Source organism: Coptis chinensis, chromosome 6 (assembly GCF_015680905.1).
Source record: "Coptis chinensis isolate HL-2020 chromosome 6, ASM1568090v1, whole genome shotgun sequence".
NCBI classification, from domain to species: domain Eukaryota; kingdom Viridiplantae; phylum Streptophyta; class Magnoliopsida; order Ranunculales; family Ranunculaceae; genus Coptis; species Coptis chinensis.
This window is the reverse complement of record NC_141461.1, coordinates 2121717-2144075: the sequence shown is the minus strand read 5'-3', so window position 1 is coordinate 2144075 and position 22359 is coordinate 2121717. Positions and strand designations below refer to the sequence as shown.

Sequence of the window (22359 nt, the reverse complement as noted above, 5' to 3'; positions counted from 1 at the left end):
CACTTAGTATTCTTATACCTTGATTACTTTACACTACGCAAAGGTTTAAGTCGAAAGACACCTTTATTTATGCATGATGCTTATAAACTGATCTGTTTTCACCAATTTGATTTTATGTATTTATTAAAATAAGTGGGGGATTGTTGGTGTATTTTAATATGTGAGTTGATCATATGGGCTGGGTTCCTTATGGTACGGCTTTTATTTCCTGTTGGTTATTTCTTGACTTGGTCTTTCTTATCAAGTAACGTTGAGTCCAATATCCACGGGTTATTAGCCTATAATGCACCCACTATTGTAGGATCAACTGTTACAAAAGAAAAACGAATTTCTCTCTTCTTAGAAAACTGGAAAAAAAAACGGGCGGCATTTTTCACGATCGCAATTCATTGTTTTCATATTTTTTCACTTGGGCAATCGGTTCGGTTTATTGTGAGTGTGTAGTGCTCCTCCTCTATTGTTATCTAGTGCGGGGAGTTCAATGGAGATTAGTTGATTGGCTGTTGTATCACGGAGGTTCGCGACTCTCTGCTGCGGTTTGTTTGAGAGAAGATTCGAGACGCGAAACAACCTTAAAGAAAGCCACATTGTCCGCGCCTCAGCCTATTGTATTGTGTGTTGGTTTTGTGATTTGGAATTTAGCTATATTTTCTAACACTAATGTTACTCGATCAATTGACCACCTATTTTGGGCCACAACCCAATGAAAAGGAAATAGTCAATATCTTGAGAGTATTCCCAATGCAGTCGACTATAATTTTCTCTTTTCACCTCCATGTAGACAGTATTTGAGTATTTTTTCTTCTTTTCACCGTTTTGATGAAAAATAAAGTGAAACTGTCCAATGCAAAAGTGAAAAATAGTCTCGGACGGGATGTTGGATTCCGTCTGGAAGTTTTTTGATCCAGACGGAATGTAACATCCCATCTGGTATTGTGTTTGAAGTTAAAAAAAAAAACCGAAAAAATCGAAAAAACACGCGAAACGAAATAAAACATTCCGTCCGAAAAAAAAAGCGATTTTTAAAAAAAATAATTACACACCAGACAGAATCCAATATTCCGTCCGAAGTTCACAAGTCAACCACTATCTCAGTTAAAAGTTTCACTCTAGGAATGACTTGGAAAAATAGTCACCATATTTTTCACCTCTGTCTTGGGCATTGGTTTTGAACCAAAAGGAGGTGAAAATTTTCACATCCCCCTTTTTTTCACCTGCATTGGAAATGCTCTAACGATAGAAATTTTCTCCCCACCGCCAAACTGAAGTAGGACCCTCATCACAGCTGCAACTCACCCTGGCGGCCTGGCTCAAAAGAATTAAAGAGCTGATATGGATTTGGGCAAAGTAACTTACCCGTCAAGAAAAACCAAATGCCCAAAGATTCCAAGAGCTGATTCTTAGTTCAGAAGCCCAAATTAAGACTGAACAATCATTGAAGGATGTAAGTCATGTAACCTTCCCTTTTATTTCGAAAGGTTTCTGCACAGCTCCCAAATCTTGAATATTGACAAATCATTCTTACCCATGTCGTACATAAAATGTATTAAATTAGATTTGGTATGTAAATGACGGGACAAAATGACTGAAAGTACTAAAATGTAAGCACAGCATGTGGTCGTCTTTTAGGCTGTGGCGTTTTCCAATAATTTCAAATTTTTGCATTTTAATTTCTCATAAGCTGATTATGTATCTGGAAACCCTGGTTCTGTCGAAACGGATTATTAATTTTGGAACAGAGTATTCTATTTCGTATTTAAATTTTTCGTTCAACCTGAATCTTATTTTCAGTTGCTATCATAGGAAAGGATTGTAAATTATTCATGTTGGTGACATGTGCCCCTGACACCACGCTCATGCTAGTGATGAGTTGATGACTAATTGATGGAGATTTGTTCTTGAATTGCTGGAATTTTTTCTTGAAAGACACTTGGGCTGCTATAGTTATTCTTCATTTCTTCTTATCCATTTTTACATATTCTTAACTTGGCGAAGAGTTTTTAAAACCTTACGTAGTCCATATATGCATGGCACTTATGTCCTCTTACAAGCTCGATCACGTCCTTGTTTTGTCTACTTAGTCTCTTGGATTTTTATAATACCACTGCACTTCACAAATCATCACTCCGCCCTTGGACTAATCTCATCACCTCTTTTCTCTTCTTATATAGTATATTTATACCCCGCCCCTTCTCTTTCTCTGAACTAACTAAAATCAAAATGAGCTGGTGGTGGTCAGGAGCAGTAGGGGATTTAAAGGTAAGGCTTAGCTAGGTTCAAATTTCATCTTTTTGTTACTATTTCAGTGTATTTACTGAATACGATTTCATGTCATCCTGTTTTGGGCTTTTTACAGAAGAAATTATATGAAGAAGAAGGCTCAGCCAAGTCTCACGTCTTGTAGTTGGTGTCACCGGCATCGTCCGTAATAGCCTAGCAGAAATCCTCCCTTTATCTGACACCCCAGGTGGTCCTTGGAAGGTTTACGGTGTCGCTCGCTGCCCTCGGCTGGATTGGAACGCAAATCATCCCGTTGAATACATCCAATGTGATATTTCCAACTGGGAGGACACCATATCAAAACTTTCGCATTTATCCGATGTTACTCACATCTTCTACGTTACTTGGGGACCTGGACCTCCCGACCCACCGAAGCGGAAAACTGTGAAGCCAATGGCCGCATGTTTTCGAACGTTCTTCGAGCTGTAATACCCAATGCCCGAATCTCCAACACATTTGTCTCCGCATTAAACACTACCTTGGTCCTTTTGATGCTTTCGGGAAGATCCAACCACATGAAGCTTTGTCTCCGCATTAAACACTACCTTGGTCCTTTTGATGCTTTCGGGAAGATCCAACCACATGAAGCACCGTGGAACGAGGATCTCCATCGTCTAAACACGCCAAACGTTTACTATGTTCTTGAAGATATTCTCTTCGAAGAGGCTAAGAAAAAGGAGGGACTAACGTGCGTGGTCAGTTCATCGTCCTGTAACCATCTTTGGGTTCTCCCCATATAGTATGATGAATGTGATTGGCAGTTTGGCACACTTTGTGTTTACATAGCGATTTGTAAGCATGAGGGAAAGCCTTTGAGGTTCCCTGGGACACGAGTTGCCTGGGATGGTTTCTTTGATGGCTATAATGCTGGTTTGATTGCTGAGCAGTGTGAGGGAGTAATATATATTTACAGTAAATATTAAACACGTGTCAAACACTCCAGAACGATCACATGTAGCCACACGTCCGGATTGCTGATGATCAGTTCATACAGGTTAAACGACCTCATCAGCACCCTGAACACACTTCTCCCATAACGTCAAGCGTCCAGAACGCTAAATCTAGCTAGTCAGCATCCCAACGACTAGTAACGTATGTTGCAATTGGCATTATCAAGATCGAAGCTTCAGTTACGCATACCATTACTCTACCGCAGGACGCCTTCATGGCTCATTAAATGTCATCAAGTCTAGAACTTGACCTGACGTAAGAGAGGAGGAGATGCAGTCACCTTTGCCTAGTAGAGAGAACTTGATACGTAGGTGTTTGATTGAATACTAAAAATAGGCGCTTGATTGAATAACCTAACGATATATAACAGCCTGTATAAAAGTATAAAGCACCGGCAAATATATAAAAGGAATTAAACACCACACCTGAGTTCCAAAGAAACAAAACAATGCGAAAGATAAACATTATAACACTAATATGTAATATTCAAAGACCACGCAGAACAAAACCACCCTCAATGGTTGTATTGCTTGGCAGTACGTTTTGTCATCCATCTGCAGACTGTTTTATCTGCGGGCTGCTTCATGCGAAACTGTGAAGTAAACTTCCTTGGTTGAATTTCCATGGCCTTCATCTCCTCAACCAGCTTCTTGATCTGATCACGGGTTTCGGTTATCTCGTAGTATCGACTAGGTGGCCACCGCATAACCATGTCAGCAAGAATCAGTTTGTGAAAAGAAAGGGGAGTACCTCTCTCGGCTTCAATCTTTGCCTTGACTTGAAGAGTAGAGGTGTCCCGTTCTAGACTTCTCAATATCTGCATTCTCCTTTTCTCTATTCTTCTTCTTTCCAAGCCTTCCTGCTCAAACAAATAACTAAAAAAGAGATGGTGAATAATGAGAGATCTCCAGAGTTTATATAATAAAGCTGTAGAAGAACAAATCCAAAGCGGTCTCTCTAAATGAGTCCGTCTCGAATAAGGACTCGGATTCTATCACCTTTTTATCTATTACGTATTAAACTTTCTATTTACTAAAAGTTTCTATTTACTATTGTTTCACTATTTTTTAGGTTGTTAGGAATCAACCCCTCCTATTATTACGTGATCAAAACCTAATCAAAACTGAATACCATTGTTTTCGTACAACTGAATTTGCTCCTCCTGGACTACTTTTAATAATTAGTAGATCGATAGAAGTGTAGTTCACAGATAATATGAGAACAAACATTATGTGTTCATGGAGCTCCCTATTCAGTTTGAGTAAGTCTTCTAAACTATGACCAAACCTTGAAAATGTCTATCCTTCAATTTCAAATGGTATTGCTGAAGTTCCACTTGATAATGTTGAAGAAGGAAAGACTAAGTTGTCGGTTTCTTCTTTGAGAAAAGATTATCTTACCCACTTGTTAAAGATGCACTGACCAAGCAATGGAAGATTAAGGGTCGCTTTGATATGGTGGCGGATAAGGATCTGTTTTACTTTAAATTTGAAGACCAACAATCGGTAGTGGAACTTGGCCCTGTATACATTGCAGGGAGTGTTCTTCGTTCGACCATGGTCGGAATCTGGATCACTCTCCATTTGGGTTAAAATGGACCTCCCAAAACAGTTATGGAGAAGAAAAGGTATTGGATTTGTTGCTAGTATTTTGGGTAATAATCCTATATGTATGGATGATGCAACGGCAAAGAGGGAAAGACTAACCTATGCAAGAGCTTGTATTGAGGTGGATACTGATTTTACTTTCCCTAGCTCAACCAGTCAATCTGGGCAAAGGAATCAATGTAGATATTGGGCTAAACTACACTTGGATCCCCTCTCAGTGTAGTATTTGTAAGATCTTTGTGGATGCTGATGCAAAGTGCTCCCTCCCCAGCAGACAGAACTTGATACGTAGGCAGTTTGTCCAAACGAACTCAGTCAATTTAACCTTACGAAATCCAACCTTTACGAAGAACGAAGCATTTAATATTAGCAATGGGGAGTGTTCAATAGCTGGCACTGGTGGTGTTAATAATGTTTGCGTTTGTGTTTGTTTGTTTTGTTTTTCTGAGGGTGTTCATAGTGTTTAGTGACGCTGGTATTAAATAGCTTGGAAAATGCCAAATGCTCCAACACTCCCACCGACGTGTATTCCATTTATATATATGATTTAAAAATTGTGAGTTTACTTTGCCCGCAAGACAAAGAAACTATAAAACACATGACTACAACCTTTATAACCAAAAACCTAAACAGATATTCAAACTTGTCGACCGTTACTCAATGGAACTACAACGTAAGAAAAACAGTAAACGAAGGCCAAAGCCAAAAAGCACTACTTCTCTTTCGACAAATGAAACAATTAAACATTGAACCAAACAATCTAACCTTCCCATTCATTTCAAAAGCCTGTGCAAAGCTATCAAATCTTCAATACTCACAAATCATTCACACCCATGTCGTAAAGTCACAGTACATGTTTGATATCTTTGTTGGAACAGCTATGGTGGATATGTACATAAAGTGTGATCAATTAGATTTGGCTTCTAAATTATTTGATAGAATGCCTGAAAGGGATGTTGCTTCTTGGAATGTAATGATTATGGGTGTGGCTCAAATGGGGTGTGTTGATAAAGTTTTAGGACTTTTTATGGGAATGAGGTTGGCAGATATTAAGCCCGATTCGATAAGTGTGATCGGGTTGATTATGTCGAGTTCGAGTGCAATGAATTTGACCATGGTAAGAGCAGTTCACTGTTTTGGAATACGAATGGGGAGTTATGCTGATGTTTCGGTTGGTAATACTTGTATTTCTGCTTATGCTAAATGTGATGATTTGTGTTCAGCTGAAAGGGTGTTTTATGAGATTCCAATTGGTTTGAAAACTGTTATCTCATGGAATTCCATGATTTCGGGGTATGCCCACCGTGAGAAATTTACTGAGGCTGTACTGTTGTATAGGAAAATGTGTTGTGAAGGAGTTCGACCTGATTTGAGCACCATTCTCAGTCTGCTTTCATCAATTGTGCACCCTGAAATGCTTATACAAGGTAAGTTAATTCATTGTCATGGTATTAAGCTGGGATGTGATTCAGATGTTTCTGTAGTAAACACTCTCATATCTATGTACTCCAAGTGTGAAGAGATTGACCGTGCACGATTTCTATTCAATAGCATGGGTGAAAGAAGTTGTGTTTCTTGGACGGCTATGATTGGTGGCTATGCTGAAAAGGGGGATGTCGATGAGGCATTCAATCTGTTTAATGCCATGGAAGCAACCACCGAGAAACCTGATTTGGTTACTGTGGTTGCTCTGCTGTCTGCTTGTGGCCAGACGGGATCTATTGATCTTGGGAGATGGATTAATAGGTATGCCATTTCAAATGGATTTGGAAATAGCATAATGGTTTGCAATGCCTTGATAGATATGTATTCAAAATGTGGCAGTATGATTGATGCAAGAGAGATTTTTCTCAGCATGCCAGAAAGAACTGTTGTCTCTTGGACAACTATGATTGCAGGATACGCTTTGAACGGGAAATTTGAGAAGGCTCTCTGTCTCTTTTATCAAATGGTAGAGTCAGGTTCGAAGCCAAACCATGTGACATTTTTAGCGGTTCTTCAAGCTTGCATCCATGGAGGTATCCTTGAGAAAGGGCTGGAATGTTTTGCTTTGATGACTGAAGTGTATAAAATAAGCCCTACACTAGAGCACTATGCCTGCATGGCTGATCTTTTTGGAAGAAAAGGAAAACTAAAAGAAGCATTCCAATTCATTAAAGACATGCCAATGGAACCTGATGCTGGCGTATGGGGTGCTCTTCTTGGTGCATGCAAAATTCACAATGCCATTGAGATAGCTGAATGCGTGGCTGATCATCTTCTCCGACTGGAGCCAAAAACTGCCGTCTCTTATGTGACAATGGCTAACATCTATGCAGCAGAAGGGGAGTGGAAGGATGTTGCAAAAGTACGAGCAATGATGAAGGGAAACAAGGTCAGGAAATCACCAGGTCAAAGTCTAGTTCAAGCAAATGGCAAAATTCATTCATTTACAGTGGAAGACAGGAGTCACCCAGAAGGGTTACTGATATATGATGTTCTAGATAATTTAGCTTTGCAGTTGAAGAAAGAGGTTTAGAAACTTAAAATCAGATGCTTGCGAGCTTGGTCACGACAGAGGCTGATTGCTTTCACAAGGAAGCATTTGCCAAAAACCAAGAAAACCGAGTAAGTTTTGGGTGAGTTATGAACGTTGTTATTGTGTTTTCCCTTTCCCTTAACTGTTCTCCACCGTCATCTTATTCTGTCTCTCCTCTCACAGTTAACAACCTACAGATGACGACCTTTGGATTTTCCTCTTCCTGGTTACGCCCTCAAGCTGCTAGGTGAATCCCTAAATACCAGAGATTCCGAAAGCATGCTGGTAACTTCAAGTACTAACTCAGCCATTTTTTGACAGAGTAAGCAACTCACATTAGCTGTGACTCGGAGGTAAATCACCACATAGGACGTATGTCTATATATACGGATATACCTATATTGCAAAGATCTCATTGTTTTATAATCGAATTCTTGTGCCTATCTGTTAACATCCTCTGTATCACATGTTGTTTTCTGTTTTTTTCAATCTTCACATGTTGTTTTCTGTTTTCTGTTTAACTGACATAGTTCTCAACTGACATCAGGAGTAACCAATTAACCACACCACTTTATGGGAACAATGGGAACAATTTGACTGTCGAAAACTACTGAAACCAAATCCTAGGCTGCTAAAAAAGGTTAACTAGTATTACTTACATAACCCACCCCACCAAAAATCTAGTGGGGGATCTTACTTTTGCTGCCTCTTCCTCTTCCTCTTCCTGTTTTGACGCTGGTCTCCTTGCTCCAGGTACCCGCAACTCAGCTGTTTTATAGAAAGGAGGCTATTGATATGAGAGTTAAGAATAACATCCGTTCCATATGAGTATTTATTTAAAAGACATTTATTCTTAGGTATCGTAGAGTAATCAGAGCCAAAGCCTTCTAGTTTGCACTGGCAGCTTTCTCGTTTGCACGACCAAAAAGTTTTTTGGTGGAGCTTAGTCCATTTCTTCTTCTCCCAGTCTTCTAAAATCCACGCAGCCCTATAATGTTCGTCACAAGCGAGACTTAAAAGATATAAAGATCCCGTAACCTCCAAAAATCTGTATTGAGAAAGACCGCAAGAGTCCGACAATGTAATCTCTTCTGCTTCACCAGTTGTTGTATTCAATAAGAAGATAAGAGTTTTGTTAATCTCAAGACTACAAACCACACCATGCAACCATCCTTTGAACATGTAAGGTGGATCCGGGGCTATAGGTTTTGGTAGAGAGAATTTCTTCCAAGATCCGGTCTTGCTGCCACCGAATGTGAATACCAAGTAGCCACCCCAGTCTTCACCCCAACCAATAATCATATATTGATTTACCGTGCTGTTATAGATGAAGAAAGCTTTAGAAAAAATTTCTGGTGGAAGAGGAAGCTTCTTGGAACTGCGAATGACAGGATTGCAGACGTAATAAGATGTATCTTTATCGATGCAGACGTAATAAGATTTATCGATAAAAACATTCGATAACCTTCTATAGCTAGTAACTTGAACTACAAGCAAACCGTCACAAGAAGCCAATAGGTCAAAGTGAACACCCCTTTTAAAGATGTCTTTTATGTTTATGGGTAAATACTCCTCGGTGACATCGTTGTAGAAACAGTAATGATGTCTGACATGTATCTTCCCCCAGTAAGGATGTCTGACAAGTATCTTCCCCTCTGCACTTTCCTTGATGTATCCTGGTGGTAGAGATCTCCATCGATGGAGGTGAGCTTTTACAAAGCATGGACCCCCTATTGCTTTACACCAGAGCTTGCAAACGCTCTTGAATCTAAGAAGATCCTTCACAGTAAGGCGAGTGAGTATCTCGTCAAAGATGATATCATGTGGTAAACACACGGCCATTTCAGCAAAGTAATAAAATCTATGAATTCATAGAAAAGAAGGAGATGATGGAGAATTATTGAGAGGTGGCTGCAGTGATATATAGTTTGTCATATTGATACGGCAAATAAGAGGTTATATATTAAACATAGCTATAGGAGATTTTTTAGGAGTTGAGATGATTCTTCAGAAGTAAAAGTCTTTAAAATAAAAGAGTTTGATATGGAAAGGGAGTCCGAATTTGTTCACCTTTTGTTTTTTTTAGACAAACTAAATAATACAATATATTCAAAATTTTCTCTCCAAAACATGCTTCTCTCTCTCCACTTCCCTCCAAATAAATCCTACTTAAATATGATACTAAAAAAAATACTATAACCAAAATTAAATAGGAGATTTCTTCTTTCTTCTTTGTATTTTTTTTTTAAATTTTTGAAGTCTTGTTATAATGACACTCTGAAGTTGTTGACTATGAATAATACAATGCTCATTAAATGAGAATCAATATAACAATTTCCCCTCAAAATATGCTAATTTTTTTTTTTTGGTTTTCTAGATATATTCTTTATTTAATTTCTCTAAAAAAAAAGAAATAGGAGAGTTTGGTCTGCGTGGTAGATTTCTTCACACTCTTCACCCATGGAATTACATTCACCCATACTCGATGAAAATCCCTTTTTTGCAGCAGCATCGGCTGCAAAATTGGCTGCCCTGTAGGTGTCACTTGCAGCTTGTTTAACTTCTCTGTCGCTCTCTAGCTTCCATCTTGATCTCAGTTCCCATGGTATCTCAGTTCTCTGTAGATTTACACAAGTTATGTCCAAAGACAAACCACAAACGCTTGTTCGCAAGAAATTTAATGAACTTCTAAAAAGATGATCGGGTTATAATGGGGATAGTAACAAGTACAAAAAATTTCGACTTGGCATCCTTTGGCAATTTCTATCTTTTAAAATAATAACAAACTATATACTAAACCAAAATTTAGGGTGTCTTTTCCCCAACAACAACATCACCATTTTGACATACCTAAAAAATTTATAATAAATAAATAATATCGAGGCAAGTCATGGTGAGTTTAGTTGCCACAGGGTACAACAAAGAACTCTTCAAAGGGTGTTTAATAAGAATCCTGCCATATACCAAAAAAGTGATTCAGACAATACAATTTGGTAGGCATAACCCTATGTACAAACCAAAGCTACAAGAGCTATTACAATCGTGTGCACGGTGTGATATCCAGGTATACACTGATTTGAGGTAAGATCAATGTAATGAAACCAACATGAACCTCGGATGATACAGAAGATTTGGCTCTATAAACGTGTTTGTTAGACTGCATTGGCACTGGACCGGGTAATCCTCTGAGCCTCTTCTAAATCTTTCAGAAACCTGCATTTCCCAATTAAAACAAAATTTCGAGGAATATGAGGTTATTCGTCAGTATTTAAGTTTCTTTTATTTTATTTTTAAATAAAAAATAAAAATAAAAATAAATCCCATTCTTTATATTCTTTTTCAATTGGAACATACTTTTAATTTATATAAACTGATACTCGGATTTATAATTCCTAAGCAAATACCTCTTCGAATTGAGAACAGCAGAACCACCAAGTATAAAGCGAGTTCCAGAATTGGTGGCATTCTGTAAAGCCACGGCACGTGCCTCTTCTAATGTAGTGCCACCCACGACAAAAATCACCACTTCCTGAGGTCTGGTCAAGAACGAAAAATATCCTTTAAATTTTGAAGAAATAATAATGTATCCTTTATTTACAAATGAATGGCAACATTTAGGCAACGTCAAGCATTTTTCAAACATAGAATATAGCAAACCTGCCCTGCTGAAAATGATTTCCAACAAATGGGTAGTCCACATCTCTAAGCCGCCCCTTTGTAATGCTTTCCATGGTTTGAAACAGAAGAGGCTGGTGCTGAGTGTACACATTCTCAACCCCCTGTGACAAACATTACAGATCAGTCAAGAAGGATGCAAAAATGGATATTTCCCAAACAACTACAACAATAATCTACTGAAACAAACCTTAATCCCACGAGCCATGTTGCGAGCAATGTTTAGGAGATCCCGGTTTCCATAGAGATCACCAGTTCGCTTGTCTACACCTGCTTGCTTTAAGAGGAACTGGACAAGCTGTAGTTTAATGACAAACAAAATAACGAGGATTTTAGATTTTGGCCGCCAAAAATAAAATGTAAAAAAATCATGTTCCAGCATACTTGCATTGCAGCTGAATCACTTAAATACAATTTCATGCTCAAATTGGACTAAAGGGTGCAAAATATTGAAAACTAAAAAGACGAAAAAAGGCAAGTATTTAGGTGTTTTCTCGGTCTTTTTTTTTTTTTTTTTGTGTGTGGGGTGGGGTGGGGGGGGGGTAATGCATGGTTAGTTTGACAGAGGATAGGATAGACCAGAAAATCAAATGGCACGGCCGACATAAAATTGAGGCGACTGGACTCTGAAGGGGTTTGGCCACTGAGAAGAACTGCACGCAAGTATGCTGGACCGATTAGCATAGAATGTGTATTGGTTTAGCTACGTTACACCAGACTTGTATTTGGCAGACCGTGAGGCCAGTTTGTTGCAGAGCTGCATCAGTTGAACTGGACTCTCCTTTTCATAACGCAAAGCGTACAACATCACTAGGCGTAAACGGTCAACATCAGAGATGCTTTCATTATTCAAGAAGTTCATGACAGCCTGCAACATGGCACACCAAAAGTGACAAAATTATTATGTTAGTGTATGTATAAAAAATCTTATCCAGTATGTCTCATTTCACATTATGTTAGTCATGCTTTGGAGTAATATGATAGATCCACTCCTACACAATAGAAACTTCACAGTGATTAGTTTCCCTCCAGACTAACCTATATATAAACAATATTAGAGTTGGGAGACGGAGAACCATGATAGGAACTTGTCCCTAGACACCTTACTTTCTGGATTCGAGCAATATTGCTTAATGAATGTTAGTGCTTGCTGGGCAACAGGGGATATACGGTGCTGATTATTTAATGGATGTTATTCTGACAGGGTGTTTATTTAATTCTTTCTTTGTAGTATAACCCCTCTGTTCTATACTTTAGATCTTCACAAGAAAAGCAATATCCAATTTATCGTAAGAGATTTAGACATCAACATATCCCAGGTTGATGTCTATATATATATATATATGGTTTATATGAAGAAACACCATGTCAGCTATGTAACTAAATGATCACACAAACCAGTTCACCTCAAAAGCTGCTACTTGTCCACCGCTGCAGGCTAACTCTTGTTCTGTTTGTGAAACCGACATAAGTTTCCGCTCTTCAACTATCTTGCTCAATTCTGTTACCATTGTGACATGCTTTGAGACATTGCCATGCTTCTTTCGGTACTCAGGATAGTTGTCAACAAATTTGGCCATGTCTTCTGTAAAAGATCAAAATAATTGTATAACAATAAGTCAGATACTCGTACAAGGTTTACCACAAGTTATAACAGTATTTTGATTTCGTGAAACTTGAAACTTTGCCTTAAATGCACCTATTGTTTGGATGTTCTGGTTACTCCTTGCTATTTGCTGAAACTCATCTACCATCTTCTTAATATTCATACCAAGATCTCCAAAATTTTCATACATGTTCGCTTTAAAAAAGGCATCTTGTTCCGATGATAGCACAACCTCCTATGATTGGGATTGCATTCTCATAAATAACCAGGAAAAAAATGTAATAAAACAAAACAGAAAACATATAAAAAATATATATATAACAGTAAGATAGTTGTTAACCTGCTGATCCTTGGGAATCTTGCTGATGTTTCGTAAGTCAACCTTGTTATCTTGAATACCAATCAACTCATGCACCATTGCCTGTAGGAAGTAAGGAATGCCAACTCATTCAAAATAAAGAAAATAGCACTGGAACAACTAAAGGCAGCCTGGCTGCAATTTGATTGACTACATATGGTCACTAGTACCTGATATGTCCATTGATTTAGCAGTGGGGTAACAGGGTCGTCCCTTCTATCAACTACTAGCAACAAAGGAGAAATTTCGGTTCTTCTAAAATCAAAGAGACCACTTTCCCTCTCATACATAAGCTTCTGTTTCATTCAAATAAGAACAAGAAACAAGTCACCTTTTCAACGCAACTCCTCTACCCCAAAATTGGCGGAAAAAAAATGATGTACTTGCTTCTATACCAAAAATATAAATATAAATAAAAATAAAAATAAAATAACAAAAGGTACTGATACCAGAAGCTAACAAATAGAAGCTCACCGCAGCTCCCTGTGCAATTCTTTTTGCAATATCAGAGGTCCGTTGATATCGTATAACAGGTCGCCTTTTCAAAGCTAAGAAGACTGCTGATATACCATCAATGACTCGGTCAGAAAAGTTCTGTAAACTTGAGTGATCTACAACCGCTGGGAGCATGTAAATGTGATTTGATGGAAAATTCAAAGTGAAATGATGCGGATCTATGGCACTAAAGTCTGCATAAAACTCCTGCAAAATCGTAGAAACATGGTTTAGTTACCGAAAACAGGATCACCTGAAGTTGAAAGAAGGATCACCTGAAGTTGCTTGACAACTTCATGCTCGTCTGAATCAGCCAGTACATGAATCTGGGTGTCCTTCATAATGTTAGAGAAAACTACACAAACAAATGTAAAACGATTCAACAACGCCATATATTAAAACAAAACTAGCTGAAAGCATAATAGTAATAACAAGTCTTACAAAGGTGATACTCTCCAAATCTGGGACTAGCAATCTGTCGTCTCAAATGCTGAATATTCTCCGACGTCGGGCGTAGGAAATAAACAGCTTTAAGGTGTGACATGGATTCTTTCGACTTGGACTCTACTAATTCTACTAAAAAAACTTCTTTCTGAAGCAATTCTGATTGTGAATACACAACACTTACAATGCTAACCTGAATACCAATAAAATTTATAAAGTCTATTAATAAGGATCTAAAAACTAATACAGTTATTAATTTAATGCCATGAATAATAAAAAAGATGGGAAAAGAAATATACCGTTTGGGAATCAAGAATGAGGACTTTCATTCCTGAGATGTCTTGTAACATTTTGGCTATGTATTCTCGAACTGCGGAAATCAACACCATCTTTTCTTCTTCCTTCTTCTTCTTGCTAGAATTCCATGTTTTTCCCCTTGCTGAATGCTGAAACTAAAATAAGAAAATTTCTTCCTCTTGAGAGAGATTGCTATCTTCAAACTCAATTCAAGGTTCTCTTTCAAAAATCAGATCTTTATTTGAGGTCGACGACGATGGCCTTTTTGTTTGAATGTTTTATAATCTGATGACGATGGATTTGTGATATAGTGCCCATTGCCCAATATTCTATAGGTTGGGTATTGATGTAAATTTTTAACAGATTCAGACCAATCTCTTTGTTTTTTTTTATTAAAAAATGGGAGAGGGAATTAAGTCATAAACAAATACTATGGTAAATACATTAAACTAAAATTAAAATTAAAATCCGATTAATACGATTAATCGCTATAAGCTTTTGGAGCGATCTGTTGTTGATTAACGCTTAAACTGCACAGCTCAGAGCCTCAGACTATCCACGATATTTTGGCGAAATTTATAAACTCTCTCTCTCTCTCTCTTAATTTATAATCATATCTAACTAGCTCAATTTTGGAATAAGGGGATTGAAAAGTGATAATATTTATTAGAGAGATACTACAATAATTTATATATTTAACTTTCGTTAAGGAAGGGAAAATAAGTAATTTTTAGCTTTGTGTATTGATTGGGTTATATTATTTATTAATACAGTTTAAGAATCAAATTCGTTAATTTTATTTATTTTTTTGGATAGGAATCGATATTTTAAATAATTTTGTTTTTTGGTTTAGTGAGAAATCGGTCATCTCGGCTGATTAATTGGTTCGATGAGAAAAGTTAAAAAATCGGTAAAAACTAATCGGTTTGCAATTAATCGGCCGAGATATTGATAGCATAGGTTTGGATATAGACGGGGTGATCCCCTTTCTTGGGGCTGGAGAAAGCTGGGGAGGAATCGCCTAATTGCATTTTCAAAAGGCGGGTCATAGTTATAACACCAGTACGTAAAAAGAATATTTAACGGTTTTGAAAAATATGTAAGTTGTATTACTTAACAAAAAGGACTAGGCGTCTTTCAGTATAATTGCCAAAGGATGTGGTGGTATAAGAAGTTGTTGATAAGGGTGTGCTAGTGGGGGAAGTAGAGGATGTGTTAGAGACTTAGAGGTCTAGGTAATGTGTGTGGATGGTTTGGAGCAAGGCTCAAAATTTCGATATCGGTTAATATATCGGTGTACCCAAAAACCGAGATATATCGGATATATTGGATATCTTGGTTTTTTTGGTGACCAGTCCAAAGCTTCTAAAATATCGGATATCTCACCGATATATCTCGGATATCTCGCCGATATATCTCGGATATATTGGATATTTCAATATTAAGTTATTAACAATTGGTCAAAAAGTCAACTGATATATATCGATTATCTCGGAAATATCGATTATATCGGCGATATAAACTTTCATATCGGAAATTCCGATATATCTCGGAAAAAAGGGTTCAATATTCGGTGGATATATATCGGAAATATCGATATCGGTGTACTAATTTACCGAGATATATCGGCGAGATATCGGATATCTCGGCGATATTTTGGGCCATGGTTTGGAGCTATCAGAGCTGGCAGAGGGTACGGTGTCTGAGGTTCTGTAGCTCGAGTAAATTGTTTGTAGACTACTAAACAAGTTGCAAATTAAGATGTACAATATGAATAAACAGAGAGATGCAGACACACTTTTTAAAGTTGGGGCGTAGTAGATGCATGATAATTGGAGGAAAGGGGTGCAAGTATATATCCTACTGTCTCTTCCACCTCAAATTCCACAACACACCCAGTGATACGAGCATTGATTCCCATAAACATTGAACTCAAGGGCAGCGCAAAGCACTATAAATATTTGAGTCATGGTTCACTACACAGATAAAACTAGTTGCAAACGAAAACACAAACTCAACTATAACCTTTCCATCAGCTGTTGCCGAAATGAATCGGTGGCACGCATTTTTTAATGTGATCCATGCGGGAGAGTTTTTTTTTTTTTTTTTTATGTGTGGAGCCTGAAAGAAAAATTATGTATACTAGCAAAATGCACGTGCTCTGCACATGAACGATATACAAAACTTATTGAAGAAAATGTGAACATAGTTATCAAGAGGAGAGTTAAGCTACTCCATATTTAACCATAGTGTCTTCTGTGAAATTTTCATAGCTTGTGTCATTTTGCACCTCAACGCCCAAAGTTTGTATTTTTAAGAGATCCTTGCTCCACTGCGCTCTAAATACCCTGAAGGATAACCCAGCATTCAGCCAAGTAACTTGTACTCTCTGGCAACCTGCAAGCAGGTGCTCGCATAACCCGCCCCTCATTCCTATATATCACCCTTGCACCAGCTGGTCCTGGGTTACCTAATTATGCCCTATCCGATTTTTTTTCAAAGCTACTTGACAGCTTGATCTCCATCATTTAGTAATCTTAATTGGCCGAGACCTAGCAAAAGTACATGTGCGTTGCACATAATTATAATTTTGCGAAGTATGCAAGGGTTCCAAATGAATACAAATGATTACTCTAGCGAGGGTTGTTGCAAGGGTTCCAAACGAATACAAATGATTACTATAGTGAGGGTGGTTTTTTTTTGGTAATGATGTAGATGTGCAAGTAACCTGAGCAATACATTGAAATGATTTCACTGATATAATTTTTTAGTAGACTATTTCACTAATTTATTAATTAATGCAATGAAGAAAAGGAACCTCTTATAATAAGCAATTACTTTGGACATAAGAAGTAGCCAAATCAAAATTTCTATATGCTTCTTATAAAGGTACCAAATTATCATAAAACACATAAAAAATGGTTATTGTGAAAATAAGTAGAAACCCTAACAGCTCTATATAGAAATTAAGGACAGCCCATAACATCATTATGCCCGTGGTGGAGATATCAGTAGTTTGGAGGTAGAACGCTTTTCGTATCAAACCCCCCTTGTGCTTGAAGCATTAGTGTTGATGTGACCGAATGAACTGTGGGAGAGTCACCCTGTGCCTTTGCGAGATTGAAACCAGAAGTAGATAAATAATAAATGCTTGTAATCTGGCCAAAGACATCACTGAATTTGTAAAGTGAAGACACTAACTTATTGGGTTCCAAACAGTATGGTCTTTGGTACCTTGTCCAAGACTGCGACAGGATAGATGCATGGAGAGACTGCGTGAGGATAGATGCATGCAACGAAAGCAGCGATTCGATTGTAGTGCAATCCAAATTTTGGTCGATGTGAAGTACATAGTTGGATTGTGTTTATAATATAATCCTTTGACCCTCAACATCTTATTTGGAAATTTGAAAGACGATTAGTTGTAAAGGATTGTTACAACTTATAACCATGATTAAATTGATTTTTAGGATGAACACGAATTGCTGCAAATGTCTGCCTGTTATTAATTAGTAGTTAAGGAGTGTTATTGGTAGTCTGACAGAGTGAGTGACTCCCTTTTTGCTAACTCGCTAAAAGGTAAAACATGCAATTCATCTGCGGATTCTGGTTAAAACAATGTCAAAAAGTAAAACATGCAATTCGTTATGAATTCTGATGATATATTTTGGCAGAAGTGGTGGCGTCAATTACTGCATCATACAAATATCAATTCTGCTGATGTGTAATATCTTCTGCTACCTGTAAGTCAGATTATGCTGATGTGTGGATGCATTAATGCATTCTGCTTTTGTCCTTGATCACAACATCAATTCTACCAAATTTTTGCATACAAAAGCAGTTTTAAAAGTAGAAACATGATATACCAGACTCCTGGGTAAAGAAAATTTAAGATGTCCATTCGATCAATCTCTTACAAAATTTTACATCTTTAATCTTTTGAGGAGATCTCTCACGGAGTTATAATTTCTCCGGCTTTCAGCGTCATCTTTAGCAATCTTGCACAACACCATGTTATCGACCTATATAGAAACAAAATAAAGAGTAAAATTAGCTACAATTAATGAAGAAATGGATGAGGTCCACCCTACATTCCTAACAAATAGTCACAATTCTAGTTTGGAATAAAATTATTCTTCTTTGATTCAGTTCAAAAATTTGCTTCTACAAACATGTCAATAAATAAGTAATACCTATGTCAGAAGCAACTAAGAAAGTGATGCGAGGCGGTTTAGCATATGCATATGCTCATAAAACAGTAGTATGGTTGAAAATGCTCCAATCAAACCACTTTGGAATATGAAAGCAGGTATCGGCTAATGAATCAGTCTCAAAACATTAAAAGATTATGAAAAATTGTTGTACTGAATGTAAACTTTCTTACCACCATTCCTGATCCACGCTGTACTATATATTCATGCATAATCCAATCTGTCCTTTCATCACGACCATGCCTCCCTCTATAAAAGCCGAAGGGCTTCTTGTACCCGACATTTCCATCTTTGCCGTAAATTTTTGAACTACTTCCCGTTATCTTCCAAAATCCACCTTCACCAGCAGCATGAACTCGACGAAGTGCTAATGGAAATTGTCGATGTCTTGGTGTGAAAAAGTATAATGTGTTCTTTTTCCTCCCCTGCCACTTGGATCTCTCTACAAATTAACATGACACAATTTTTAATAAAAATTGTATATAGACTTTATGTTTTTTGTTATTTGTCAAAAATCATTCACCTAGAGGCTGCAGGAAGGTTTATTCCTCCTCATGGCTCATTGGTGATTGGTCTAAATCGTGTGCAGATGATTTTTTTTTTCCTAGTTCCCCTTCATATTGTTTAGTTAGATAATCGAAAGTTCTAAACAATTAAAATACCGTTTTTTTTTTTTTTTTTTTTTTTGCATTAATGATTGATTCAAAGTTAAGTGTCCAACAGTTTCAATTGGAAGCGTTCAGTTGTTACATGGTCGCTTTGATTCAATAGGGGATACAGACTCCATTGGAAGCCTTCAGTTTTTAGCCAAAAATATATGAACTCGTCTATATGAAGGGGAACTTGTGATTCAACGAAATGAAGCATGAGTGATAATATTACTAAAGAAGCAAAATTCATCTCCTCCAACAAATATAGTGTCCAGAAGTTCAAAGAAATAGGTCCTACTTGGTGAAAATAAAAAGTCATATACCTTGACTATCCATAGTCATATTATGCTAAAAACTATGCTTGTTCCTCAAAGAGGTTGTTACCGCGTTTAAGGTGAATATATCATAGATATCATATATATGCAATAACATTTCGTCCATCTTACAATTGTGAGTTCTGGTTAATCTCTACAAATGACCATGTTATTTATGTTTCGCTACCCATCTGTTAATCAGGTACAATATTAAACTAATGGTCATGCTTCTTTTCAGGTGTGCAATGTTTTCTCCTATCCTATCTATCAATGGTATCAATGGTGTCGCCAGTAACATGTGATGAATTTAAAGGAAATAGAAGAATGCATGCATGCTTTGTACCATACCATTAAAAAAATCAGTTACCACCCCCTTACTTAAATTCAAAATTACGGTGAACGTGGCATTAAATCTACGTAAGAATACATATAGTTTTAATAAAGAAACTTTTGAATAATAAAATTTTGAAGCCCTATTTGAAGCTCATACATATAGTAAGCATTCACCTAACTAACCTAAGGATCATCTCAATGTAAATGGGAGAGAAAAATATCTACCTCAGTTGACCTCTCTCCATTTGGACATGAGCTGAGCGACCCAAAAACACAAAAGTGACTGCTATAGGAAGATGATGGGAGAAAGGGGTTCCTCTACATACCTGTCAACATGTCATATTGCAGTGATATTATATATCTATTCAATTCTATGGTTATAACCAAGCTACTGACAGAACCAAAAACGGAATTGATGAAACCACGAACTAAATCAAGAACACACCATATTCAATCAGCATGAACTAAGAGCTAACCCAACAATCTAAAGGTTCTGCTAGGAAAAAATTTGAGAGCACAGATTTGAAATGAAGACCATAATCTTTGTAACTATTATAATCATGCTAAAGTAGTGATGTTGTAACCTTAATCCTCCGTATTGTCATATATACTGAAACACAGCATAACAACCTTGATCGTTATGATTTTTTCTATGCAACACAGAAGCTTAAATTTCCAATTGAAACACCTGCTAAAAGTTCCAAAAGTAATCAGCAACATTAATGGGAAACCTTTTAATGACATATTATCTCATCCCACAACTCACAAGTTCATTTTCCATTGAATTTAAGAAGTAGTAGTTTGTCCTCGAAAATAAATCCAAGGTTCATTCTAAGAGGGTCTTCTTAAAGATAAAAATAATATACCATAGCGATTCTAACGCAATAATGCTCCCCACGCCCCTGCTCCTGGAATTCCCACTTTGTTTTGGTTTTCCATGATGAATAAATACATATAATTTCCATTCAAAGGCAAATTGAACAAACCATATATATGTAAAATTGTAATATATGTAATATAATATCGCAATATATATCTATAGTAGAGAAGGCGAATAAAGATTTTACCAAGCGATGATAAATTGCTCCTTGCCAATTCAGATAGAACTTGTAGCTCGGCGCTTTCCATCACCACCGCCAAGTTTGGGACCCTTTGATGTAGCACCACCCTTGGGCACTTTACTCTGAGTCTTCTGCGACTTGGCCATCACCTCAGCTTTCTTTTTCATCCTTTGTCTTCTTTATCCTCTCTTTGATTTCACTGTCCCCCAAAATAAAATAATGGTTAATACAATGCCAAAAAAAAAAAAAAGGCTTGGAAGTATGGCTTCTTTGTCGCGCGACGCCTTGTCTTTACAGCCTCTGCAGCAATTGTCCTGCCATGCGTGCGAAATAAGACAAAAAACTTAAAATCAACCATGAAGACATATGCATGGCCAATAACACCAATGACAGGGATAGAAGAAAAATATAAACTCACCTTCTTATGTTGCTTCCTATACGTGGCCGTCCAGGTAAGCTTTGAAGGCTTGAGGCGGTTGTGGAAGTACCTCTTTCATTTTGAAATTAAATAGAGGAAAACCTGAGGGCATGAAAGAAGAACAATTTACTTGAAAGGTTTGGAAAATGAGATTGCCACGTAAACTACAACCATACATGAACGAAACTGTGTAAAAATTACTACCATAACTTACCTGAGAATCAGCGCACACAAATCTGATACCCCTGCCAGGATATATCTTAGCACCACTGAAACAACAGAGTTCAATCCTGAAAAGAATTCAAAGTCATTATTAGGATTCAGGAGCTAACCAAAGAAATAAGACCATGCAAAAATAAAAATAAAAAATTGAAGTACCAAAGTTCATGCCTTATCCAGTTGATACATGAACATTAGGGTGTTTAGAGTTAGTTTGGATATTGCTCAACTATGCCTCTGACTCCATAACTTGAAGAGTTAAAACTTATAATCAATTTAGTAGGAAGTTGAACACCAGATAAGTTGTAACATAACAATAGACTCATGAAGTCTAGAAATGAACCGATTAGACCCTCCAACAATTGCAACTTTTTTGAGTTAATACCCAAAATGGCTTTAAAATTTCTTGAAAAAACCCATGAAATACCCAAATACCAATAGCCATTTTCATAAACCTCTACTAACCTTCATCGCCGCCGTTGATCATCATATCTGTAATTTGGAGATTGCAATGAGCTTTGATATCTCTAATCCTCATGCTTCTCTAATTCTTTTTGAAAATCGCGGATTTAACAGACTCAAAACTAAAGGAAGAAAACGTAAGCAATCAAATAAAATTTGTAAGAACATATGCCGAAGAAACAAATTTTTGTCGCCTCATTTTTGTTTAAACAGCGAAAGGGTGTGGTAGATAGAACCCTGAGTATTTCAAGAGTAAGAAAAACAATCTGACTTTTTTGAATAAACACACTTCAAACCGCATACAGTGCTACAAAGGACTAAACAATATCGGTGTTTGCATAAAGTATGAAGATCTTTATGAGGAACTAACCTTGAGTTCCTGGAGACTATGAGGGGTTCCCTATGAATGTTGACCTGCACGAAGCACTTGGTTGGAAATATTCCTAGCTTGGCGTCGTAC

At 37.2% G+C, this 22359-nt stretch overlaps 3 protein-coding genes, 1 long non-coding RNA gene and 1 pseudogene across 6 annotated transcripts; 2 read left to right on the top strand and 3 right to left on the bottom strand.

Annotated features, from left to right (window-relative positions):
* The first annotated feature begins 2220 nt into the window (after positions 1-2220).
* LOC147490650 (3-oxo-Delta(4,5)-steroid 5-beta-reductase pseudogene) lies at positions 2221-3203 on the top strand (annotated as a pseudogene).
* Positions 3204-3609: 406 nt separating this feature from the next.
* LOC147490649 (uncharacterized) lies at positions 3610-5299 on the bottom strand. Its single transcript, XR_015197348.1, has 2 exons — positions 4938-5299; positions 3610-4106 (listed from the first exon to the last, which is right to left on the bottom strand). It is a non-coding gene; the product is annotated as an uncharacterized LOC147490649 (long non-coding RNA).
* Positions 5300-5321: 22 nt separating this feature from the next.
* Positions 5322-7807, top strand: LOC147490648 (pentatricopeptide repeat-containing protein At4g19191, mitochondrial-like). 3 transcript variants are annotated; one of them, XM_086563814.1, is made up of 3 exons: positions 5322-6584; positions 6663-7445; positions 7540-7807. In XM_086563814.1, the coding sequence occupies exons 1-2, from the start codon at positions 5437-5439 to the stop codon at positions 7354-7356; spliced, it is 1842 nt and encodes a 613-aa protein (XP_086419940.1). In that variant the 5' UTR covers positions 5322-5436; the 3' UTR covers positions 7357-7445; positions 7540-7807. The 3 variants fall into 3 exon arrangements, with proteins under 3 accessions (XP_086419940.1, XP_086419939.1, XP_086419938.1); XM_086563813.1 differs by having other exon boundaries at positions 5322-7445; positions 7540-7603; positions 7678-7807; XM_086563812.1 differs by having other exon boundaries at positions 5322-7456; positions 7540-7603; positions 7678-7807.
* Positions 7808-8049: 242 nt separating this feature from the next.
* LOC147490647 (putative F-box protein At1g70970) lies at positions 8050-9198 on the bottom strand. Its single transcript, XM_086565438.1, has one exon. It carries the CDS (start codon positions 9196-9198, stop codon positions 8050-8052), a length of 1149 nt encoding a protein of 382 aa, XP_086421564.1.
* A 997-nt stretch (positions 9199-10195) lies between these two features.
* Positions 10196-14992, bottom strand: VPS45 (vacuolar protein sorting 45). The gene is made up of 13 exons (XM_086563816.1): positions 14234-14992; positions 13932-14127; positions 13766-13845; positions 13470-13697; positions 13166-13291; positions 12978-13058; positions 12731-12872; positions 12438-12616; positions 11744-11899; positions 11222-11329; positions 11014-11135; positions 10761-10892; positions 10196-10569 (listed from the first exon to the last, which is right to left on the bottom strand). Exons 1-13 carry the CDS (start codon positions 14321-14323, stop codon positions 10509-10511), a joined length of 1701 nt encoding a protein of 566 aa, XP_086419942.1. The 5' UTR covers positions 14324-14992; the 3' UTR covers positions 10196-10508.
* Between the last annotated feature and the right edge of the window lie 7367 nt (positions 14993-22359).